Source organism: Rhagoletis pomonella, unplaced genomic scaffold (genome assembly GCF_013731165.1).
Source record: "Rhagoletis pomonella isolate Grant_MI unplaced genomic scaffold, Rhpom_1.0 Rhpom_scaffold_00008, whole genome shotgun sequence".
Classification (NCBI taxonomy): domain Eukaryota; kingdom Metazoa; phylum Arthropoda; class Insecta; order Diptera; family Tephritidae; genus Rhagoletis; species Rhagoletis pomonella.
In genome coordinates, this window is record NW_023458562.1 from 11,124,712 (window position 1) to 11,135,723 (window position 11,012).

The following is an 11,012-nucleotide window of genomic DNA, read 5'->3' on the forward strand; positions in this document are numbered from 1 at the left end:
TGAGTTTGAGTTATGATTTTAAAATTATATTGTTGGCAAACGTCAGAAAAAATCATGGCCGACGAATTGAGAGAATGAATTTACCTTGTAATACTTTTATCATGCGTTTGAGTATATTCCAAATAATTTTTGACACTTCTCACAGCGAAGCAAGCAAAGCAAGCCTGCATTGGGCCAGTACCTTAAGGTGGCTTTGCTTTTGATTGTCGCTCAATTAAATGTTTATAATATTTAGAAAAAACGTTTGAAATAAATTGAACAAAACAAGCTTTTGTTTTGTCTACTAAGCAGATGTTTATTTTTCGGCTTTTGCAAATTAAATAAGTTCTCTGCAAGAAGGTTTAAAAAAAAATACGTGGACATATATGGAATATGGTGAATAGAAATATCCCGTTTCCCTTACAGTAAACCTTGTTGTGTGGGCAACAATGATATTTTTCAAATAAGGCAGATCGGAATATGCGCACTCTAGGAAGACAATACCTGTAATTATTGTACCATCGTTTTTCGCGTTCCAGGTGACTTTTATCGTTTCGCTCTCGCTCCTCTCCTTCAGGAGAGTAATTTTGTTATTTGACAGTTTTACAGGTTTTTACACGAAGTTATCTGGAACGCAACTTTTATGTATAAACTTTTTATAAATAAGTTTTATGATAAACTGAAAGATGTCCCTCTCACACCGTTTTTGCTTCTTTGCAAAATTTACTCGGAAAAAGTGTTGCCTACGTATGAAAGGACGGTTTCACACTGGAACATTTCTGCCACGAAAACAACTCAGTTTGTAGGGGAAAATTTTAGTATGCGGACGGCAAATTCTAGTAAAATGCGGGATGAGGGGGGTGGAATAGGACCTCCTCATTTCAAAAAATACACCCCTTTTTCTAGCAACCCTATATAATTTGTTGTTAAAGTTTTAATACAAACGATGAATACGATAGCAAAATAACATCAAACTTGGTGCTGCGAGACTGGAAATTTTTTATAATAAAAGCGGATTTTTGATTCGGAATTTTCACTAAGGAGAATTCCACTTTCTATGTTGGAGAAGAAGACGGGCGGAACACCTTTCTGCGTAGGCGGCCTTCGTCCGAACTTAGGGATTGTAACCCTCACTTTTGAGGTATTTACATGAGTGAGTAATAACGAAAACAGGTATGAAGAAAACTCGATTTGGACTCACCATGGACGAAAATTTTAGTGACTATAAAATCCTCTCAAAGTGATCTTTCAATCTAGGAGGCTAATTGCAAACTTGTTTTCGCAACCAGTCTTATGTAGACTTACATCTGTTTGATCCGCATTCAATTGAATTCAGTAAATTCGATTTTGGGCCGATTTATAAACAAACATAGGTCAAATGCATACTTAGGTAATACTTGAAACTTTCATTTGAATTTTTTATTTTTAATCCAAAAGGAATACATGTATGTACTACATATATGTAATAGGTGCTTATTATTTATTCATTAAATTCATCATCTGAACCATTTTCACTATACCATAGATTTTCGTTTTCTACTGAATAAAATTCGAATTTCTGTTAAAATTTTCATTAACATCAGTAGGTTTGTAGCTATTAATAACTGCTACAAAGAGCACGAACTATTTTGGGGGTGTTAAAAAGTGCTTAGTTGTTTTTTGTTTCCGGTACCAATAATTTGTTCCCAAGGTTGATATATTTTATACTCTAAAGTTTAAACATATCTGGAATTTAAACAAAAACAAATATTGTATTTCAAAGTATATGTACTTATGTATAGAAGTTTTCTGCCACTAACCCAAAGCCAATGACTCGTGCAATATTATTCCAAACCAACTTATCGCAACCGTAGAGCAAAAAAAAAAAACACATCTTGATATGTATATACATACATCATCGATTGTAGACATTTTTTCGCAGAAGAATATACAAAATTGATTTATAACATTTTTTTTTTGTACTAAATATTTTTTTCACAGTATGCAGTAATCCAGATAGCCAAAACAAAAAATGTAAATATGCTTATTTGACATTTTTTTTTAATGTATTGGTTGATATTTTTTCACAGTTGGCGTTTTCGTTAACCCAAATGAAATCCAATTTAAATATTTTCTTATAGTGAAAAATATTTTCAAGTCACATAAAAAAAACAACGAGAACAACAAAATTCCAAGCAAATCAAGCATGAAACGTAAGCGATTATGACCGGATGCAGTTCCTACATAAGTCAACTGTGTCAAACCGAACACAACTTTGAGTGAATAATGGTGGGCTGACTATGTAAAATGGTCCCATCGATTAGGCGGTAAAACAAGTATTACTTAGCTTAAGGTAGAACTCTCTAATTTTCAAATGCACGTAATTTGTATGTATTTGTTCAGCCGCTTATTAACATTTGAAAGAGGATAATGCATGATTTAATGCAAGTAAAGACGGTTTATGCAGATAAGCGAGCGCGTTTGTTAACCGTATAAAATGTATGTACATATATACACATGCATACATATATATCCAAATATTCAGAATGACGAGGTGAATTAGTTCAGCCCTCTCTGTTTGTAAACATGCTAAATCGTACAAAATTTGGATATTTTCACGAAAGTCGGTGCCAAAGTTGCCTTTGGTATAATTTAGGTTTGTGGTTGTTGTTGTTGTAGCGGCTACAACAACCCCGCCCAGGACGGTTGGTATCTCAGTCGTTGTCGTCAAGTTCCACTAATGGCAACCCTAGGAAGCGTGCAGCTTCTGTGGGGTTTGTCCACAGGGACAAGGCCGTTAGGGTTGTCGGGTTTTCCGGGCATGCGAAGAGATGTTTCGAGTCTTGTGGGGTCTCTCCGCATGCCGGACACTCATTCGGCACATCCTCATTCAATCTACTCAGGTAGGAGTTCAACCTGCTGCAGTAGCCGGAGCGAAGTTGTGCGTGTCTCCCGAGGCAGATGAAGCTCCGTCTCGTCTATGTCCGGGGGTGGTATACCTAGAACGGCATTCACAGGTCTAGAGTCTACATAACTCGAGACTGAGTCCCTGGTTAGTGTTATATTTTGGCGAAATCTGCCAATAACCACGCCCACCTCCCACGTAGTAATTAACAATATTTTTGTTTTATCATTACTTTTTACGAATTTTGCTGTTTAAATTTACATTTCAAATATATCAACAAACATTTGTGGGTACTTTTGCACCAATGGTTGATGACAAAAAATCTTATACATTCACAATATTTCATGTATTAATTTTCAAATAAGCATATTGTCAATGGCTGGTTTACTATATACCATGATACAAAAAAGAAGGTAGTTCCATTGTCACTTTTTCGTCGCCATATTAACAACCTGAAAATTAAGTAGATTGTGACATTTCGTGCTACCGTATCCAATATCTAAAATCCTTCAAATGTTGTTATTAATTTCTTGTTTATTTACAAACATTTTGTTCTTATAATCCAAATTTGAACAAGCAAAAGGTACATATTTTGTTGGGTACGGCTCGGTTATTTGTACAAAAACCAAAACCATTGCACAAATAACCGAACATTTCCCCTTTTGTTTTTGAAAGAGGTCTAATGCTCAATAAGTTGATAATTGTGTTTCTATTTTTCATACTAACAATAAATCATCAATTTTGTTTCACACCCGCTCTAATATTGAACAGTAAAATGTACTTATTTTTACCCTAAGAAACAACGATATTGTCGAAACATACTAGAATTGGATAATACTCACTTCTCTGAAAGTCATGAGGCCTATGGGTCCCAAAGTAAATTTCGTTTTTAAGTTACTTGAAAGACATGAACAAAGACAATATCGAAATGTGTAATTTTAGTGTCTCAATTATATCGGAAACAATCGTACCCGATATAGAAAACTGTAATAGTCCTGGCTAGCTACATTGTGTAATAATCAGATGACATAATGGCACTAAAAAAATTTTAAAATATGTTTACTAAAATTTTATTAATGCTTAAATAGAGATTTTGGCAATACATACATTTATGTTCGTATGTACTTTATATATATGTATATACATAAAATGTTCAGAATAAAAAGAGAAGTTGATTAGTCCATGTCCGTCTGTCTGTCCGATTTTTCGCGTACACGATAACTCTAGCAAAAGTTGAGATATCTCAACCAAATTCGGTCCGCGGGTTTTTCTTTATCTACGGCAGCAGGGTACTGAAAATACAAAAATCGGCTAATAACCTGGTCCCTCCCATAAAACGGTAATTTCGAAAAATGCAAAAACTACAATATTTCCTTAATTATAGGAACCAAATTGCTAACAAACTGACATGTTTATTATTATAGTTTTGGAAAATGGACATGGGATATATTGCTAACTTTTAACATCAATTTGCTCAAAACATACATTTAGAACAGTGTGCAAACCTCTACCACATATGTGGTAGATCTACCACATATTTGTTAAAATTTGGTTGTCTCCACATCTACCACACAAGGCTTAAAATCCAACACATTTTTAGACAGAACATTTGTTTACAGTTTTCACATAACTCTAAAATTTCAACTCAATTCTAATACGAAATATAAAAATGAATTAATACATTTTTAAAAATGTACATCATAAATTTTGCTTTAAATACATCTTTACCTTAACCTTTTAATATTTCAAAAATTCCCATATTTATATTTGCTAAAGTATTTTGCAATAGAAAAATACTTTGGTCGATTTTTTTGCATAAATCAATCTGTAGGATTTTTCTCAAATTAATGAAAATATTTTTTTTTGCATCAATTGCGTTGAACCTATACGATCGACTAGCACTTGTGTATATTTTCCGATCTAATTTTTGAGTTGTGCCTCTTTTGATGACGGTGTGCGATATGTATACCCAATAAAAATATGAATTGGAAAATATACCACATCTTATTCAAATCTACCACATTTTTTTCGATGCTATCACATTTTTTTCGATTCTACCACACTAAAATAAAAAGGGGTTTGCACACTGATTTAGAATAATGTTTTAAGAAATAAATATACCCGAGCGCACCTGTTGAAAAGAGTATTATAACTTTGTTTGGTATTTAGCGCTACTGACTTGCTATTCTCTACGATTTTTGCGTGTGTGGTGTTCCGTTTGATTCCCAAAATTGGAAGGAAGTGATTTCTGAAATTGCAAATTCTCATAAATAAATAATTTCCGAATTAGGTTACAGCGAACAATCGGCCCTATGCTGAATATCGTCATTGTCATCGTCGACGATCGTCAGCGCATCAGTAACATGGCTGACGATGGCCGTATCGTCACTTTTACTGACAATGACGATATTCAACATAGGGCGGAATATTTAATTTTTTTTTATTAATACATGTAGTTTTGAAGTTGACAAGAAAACGAATGAAAATAGAGCCCAACGAATGTTGTAATTTTTTTTTGGGAAAAGTTCAAATCAGGTTTTAGAATCTTTATTAACTGCTTAACTCAATAGCGAAGAAAAAAGTACGAAGAAACTTGTATTAAGAATTTTTGTAACTAAAAAATAAAATGTATATGTCTAAAGCATATATGTAATACTTCTATATTGATAGTAAGCTAACATATCAATGTGTAAGCATTCCGAAATCAAAGCGAGACAGTCTAGTACTGTTTTTGTCAATGTATTGTGTACTTGAGTGCCATTTTTGTAAATGTGTCGTGTACATGTTTATTTATAAACGTATGTGTTCCTTTTCTTTCGTACGTGTTTATTGATATATCTGTACTGTAGTGTTTTCGGACGGTACTAGCTCTTACTGCCAATATAGGAGTATTACATATATGGTCTAAAGTTAGAAGCACAGCGCTGAAATTTGTTTTACTTATTTTAACGTAAATATATAGGTACATATGTAATAATTTCTGCACACATGGGCGTAGCCAGGTAGGGGCAGGGGGGTGCTCGAGATCCTCCCCCCCCATCCCCCTAACTTTAAAATTTTCCTTATATATATATAAAATAGTACCCTGAAATGCCAGCTTAATAGGGTATTGTATTTCTCCAATTAATATTTTTATTTATTATAAATACTTGTACAAAATTAAAACAAACAAATTAATAATAACGCTCAATAAACTATTTTTCTTGTTGAAATTTTGAAATCTGTTTAGTAAAATTCAACCTTGAGTATTTTTCAGTGGGTTTTGTGTGTTTAGAATATTTATATCGATTGATTGGTACTGATTAATGTGTGCACACATAGCAAAGACTGCATTCATCTGAATGCTTATTCAGTGTTAAAAGTTAATGTTTCGCCATTCAATATTTTCATTATTTCTTTTAATATGTTGATGTGTGCAATCGTATCTACTTTTAGTGAATGTAGAATTGGAAAATTATAAGCCACATTCCTCAACAAGGAAATATTCAATGAAAACATAATGGGTTATATGAATAAAAACTAAGCAATTGCTTTTTCTTAAAATTGCATACGTTTTACGTCAATTTTGTTTGAATAAATCGAGTTAAAGGTCTGAAATTTTAAGAGAAAGCAATTGCTTATTTTTTATTCATACGGCCCAATAACATAAAATTGATGATTTTTAATTTCATATGATTTCACAGTTGTACAGCTCTGATACATACATATGTACATTTATAAATATGCATTTTATGAACATATGTACATATTTATGTATATAACTTTAAAAAATATTGTATTAAATAATCTATGCTTATGTACGTACATAAATAAATTTTATTTGTTGATTTAAATGCTGCCCTAATATTATGTCCACATATTTATACTTATATGTACATATCGTCGTTTAAAGTACAAAACCGCGTATCGTCGTTCTACAAAACCGCGCACTGACATTTTTTGGCAAAAATTGGATTTGCTTACACGAGCGCTTGCCTCAAGCCTTATCCATTCGTCCTGAAATATACTAGCCAAAAATGCGATTGCTAAACTTAAAACTTTTAACTTTTAACTAAAAATTTTTTTTTTCGTGAACCCTGCGCTGAGTTGAACGCAAAGTTGAACAATGCAAACACACTTTTAGCAATGCGTTGTGCAACTCTTTAATGAGCGTTTCTATATCCGAAATCGACTCAAGTCTCCTTAACAAAAGGCAGTGGACATAGTGTATAATCATGAATCAATAATGAAACGTTTTGTAAGAAAAACTTTCTCTCACACTAATTTTATCAAAGACACTCCCACCCTATTCCTAAAAACAAAAACAGAGATATTTTTTTCCAAAATTCTTTGCTAGTCTTAAGAACATTTTTAAATTTTTAGTAGTGAAATTTTTACTTTTTAAATTTGAAATGTTTGTTCTGCATTCGCTGGCGACAAGACAAAATGGGTGGGAATCGTTGGCCTACAGAAATTCAGTGTAGGCTAAAAAGACGAAATTCCCTTAAATGCCGCATAGCTGTGTTTGTGAACATTCGTGGAGACCTATTGATTCTGCCAAGTCGCTGTAAAGTAAAGCGCGCAATAGTTCTGGTAAATGAGTCAACGAAGATATTTAGGTATTGACCTAAACAACACAACCCTTCAGTGGAATTCTGACAGTCGCAACGCAAAATTTCGTCAAAATTCTCGAATTGGAAAGTAGTGGAGCCTAAAAGCATTCAACGTGGAAAAGTAACAACTGAAATGTGCAATCAGTCAAGTCTGGCAGTTTAAGGGCCATGTAACTAAATGTTACATGTTGTTAGGCGCGCCGCTATTCTTTTGGAGATTTTTTTGAAAAATTAGCGATAGCGAATGTTCGAATCCGGTTGCTGCAGTGGAATTGCGCAACAGATTTCGGAGTTGCGTAGTGGGTACCGACGGGCGAAAATCTACCTGAGCGTCACTCAGCACATTGATGAGATCTTGGCGAGGGTTTGCCATTTCTTCTTAATAAGTTCTTTTCCGGATAGCTTATTACTTCGGCTCCACACCTGATGTTATAAAACTCGAATTTCAGTGATACTTAACTGGATGCAAAGGGATTTGAAGGAGCACAAATTAGTGACGTCTATTCACTTTGCTGGTCGTACGGAAAGAGGCCGGCCATATCTTTATTTTTGACAACTAGGGCAGCCATTAGGACTCCCCAGGGTTTCATAATCTAATATTTCTATTACAAAAGTTCATGGTTGCATTTAACTATAATACTTACTCTATGTTTACAACACTTTGATTTATTGCGTTTAAAATGATTTTATTGGGATAACAAAACTGAGCAGATGTACGGCCAGCGATCGCGATTGATTGGCTGATTGGATCAACAAATGCGCTCTTCCATAATGGTGACAAAAAAGGTTTAGGGATTTTAGAGCTCGATGAGGTTGCCACAGTCCTCATCATGACCAATCGGATTTTAAGGCCGATTCTGGAATACGGCTCGGTGGTTTGGAATCCAAGGTATCAAATTTACTCAGACAAGATAGAATCAATTCAAAAACAATTCCTACTTTTTGCTTTAAGAAATTTCCGATGGGATTCTCAATATAGTCTTCCACCTTATACGAGTCGCTTAAAACTTATTAACCTTCCTACACTTGCCAGTCGCAGGGAAATGCTTGGTATAATTTTTATGGTTAAATTACTGACAGGCTCAATTTCAAGTTCGTCTCTTCTGGCTGATGTAAGCTTTAATGTTCCGTCACGCGTATCAAGACACTTGTGTCCCATATTTCTGAAAGCTTGTAAAACCAATTTTGAATTGCACGACCCACTCCGTTGCTTATGCCAGGATTTTAACTCTCATTCCAGCACGTTTGATATATCAGATCCGCTTTTCAGCATTAAGAAAGCGATACTCTCCTCTCTCAATAAGTGAATTATTGACATAAATACATAGAATCAGCTGATGAATTTAGTTCTGTAGCTGAACAGTTTTAGATCTCGACACTTAACAAACTCCTGCCTATCGTGACTCGGCACAAAAATTTAAAATATTGGTTCCGTACGTCATGCGGACTGCGCCCCTCGTGCGGATGGGCGGGAATCGAGGGTAAAAACCGTTGGGATATTAACAAGATGGCCATTTTCTAGCATCTAAAGTCATTATGAAGAGATTCTCACATCGAATTTTTAGCTACATGTCGGACAGACTTTTTTATTGTTCCCAGACACCGTGTATGTTAAATTTTTTTGATTCGGGTTGCGAGTTTGGATACAACCAAAAATCATTGTATGTTCGTATAGAATAGTAGCTTATGTCGGCAAGCTGGCTTTAGTATAGTATTCTTTAAACGACAGCACATTTTTTGACGAGACTTAATAAGAATATTGACTTGCTAGTATCGGAACTTGCACGTTTATTAAATAAAAAAGAAAGAGATAGTATATAATATTTATGTAACTGTCATATGTCTGTGGCTTCCTTGGAATAAAATCAATAATACCGCGAACGTATTTCCTCTTCTGGTCCCATGACATCTCCGAGAATTATTAAAAATTTATTTTCGAGCCTTTCCATCAAACATTTACTGTATTTTTTTAGATAAAAGTACGACGAACTTGCTTCCCCTAACAATCTGCATGGTCTTTAACAGAAGTCATTCCCGACCTTTGTCTTAAATATGCCAGTATACTCCTTACCATTCATCTTAGTTTTTATTTATTTATTTGATATTTTTCACACCAAATTATGAACACAAACTATAATTCAATATAGTGAAGAATTATGCTAGTCTATATAGAAATTATTTACAAATGCAAAACCTCCCAAACTTATACAAATTGAAGTTTCATTTCAATTATAAGATTTTTTATAGCAAAAGTGTTTTCTTAAATTAAAAAGGAGCATAAGTTCGTTAGTTTTTGAGTTACGGTTCTAAATCTTTTAGGCAAGATGAGTTTTAGTATAAGCTTCTTAAGAATACAAAAAAACCGAATTTCGAACAAAATTTCAGTTAGGGCCTTTCTACATTTCATCAACGATATGTACATACACTCGTTTAAAAATTAATTAATATGTTACAATTTTGAAAAGCTAACTATTTTATACTTACTTTCACGCAGCTGATAGCAACAAAAAAATCATTACATCACTAATTTTCAACTCTGGACCTGGGTCTATTTTGAATCGGCGTAATGACGCTCAACAGATAAATTGTCGACATTTTTCAAGTCTAAAAAATCCATTGCAGTTCGAGTCTACTAAAATATATCAGCAAGTAAGCCCGCTATTTAGAATAACTAATCAGAATTAGAATACATATGGAATATGTAGAACATACATACATATGTATGTATGTAGATACTTCCACCAAAATACAATGCTCCAAAACAGATACATATCGCTAATTTACTAAAAGGTCGTCTTAACTCAAAAAATTACTTGTATACATATTGTGTAAAAATTTCGTGTTAAAATCTTTTTAGTGTTGTTAAAATCTTTTTTAGTTTACGCGTAAGAAGTCAATATTCCGTTTTTAAGTTACGTTTAGTAAATGAGCGATATGTACATATTCGTAAATATTTTTTGCAAAATAATCAGGGTATTCATCTAAACGCCTAAATGCCTCGTAACTGTGTAAACCTAGTAAATAAACCGGTTTTCCATACAAAATTAAGCAAGTTTACGAGGTTTACGTGCTAACGAGGCATTTACGCGTTTCGACGAATTTTCCAAATAAATTCAGGTCATGAGGGCCAGAGGAGCCTATCTAACAAAAAAAAAAATAGTAATGTGAGAAAGAAGGATCTATTAATAAAATGCGGTAAATAAATGTGCTACATATTATTGTAAAAGAAAACTAAAAGGGCGTGCCTCGGGCTATTACCGTTTCGATTCTAGTAATGCATTTTAAGGTGCACCTGAACTTTTTGAAATATCAGTTAGGTTACGGCTACTCTGGCCCTCAAGGCCTCAATTGTAACTACACCAAAATGTTTTAAATTGATGGAAAATATATACATACATGTGTAGATATGCATATGGCTCATTCCATCTCAAATCACCCAGGCCGGGGGAAAGTGAATTTAAGTTTGCGATAAAACTCACAGGGATTGTTCCTTGAACAATTTAAGGAGACACGTATTTTTTCTTTTTGCTCAGAAATGTTAATTTTTCGAATAATGA

General features: G+C 33.8%; 1 protein-coding gene across 14 annotated transcripts in view; it reads left to right on the forward strand.

The window, feature by feature from the left end:
• LOC118744173 (transmembrane protein 53-B) overlaps positions 1–11,012 on the forward strand; it is a 28,706-nt gene that overhangs the window by 6,717 nt on the left and 10,977 nt on the right. For 13 of the 14 annotated variants that reach the window (XM_036476971.1, XM_036476976.1, XM_036476972.1 and 10 more), the window contains one exon: positions 9,950–10,104. The exons of the other annotated variant lie outside the window; for it this stretch is intronic. In XM_036476971.1, coding sequence (XP_036332864.1) covers positions 9,950–10,104 — 155 coding nt within the window. The remainder of the gene's footprint in view (positions 1–9,949; positions 10,105–11,012) is intronic. 14 annotated transcript variants of the gene reach the window in all.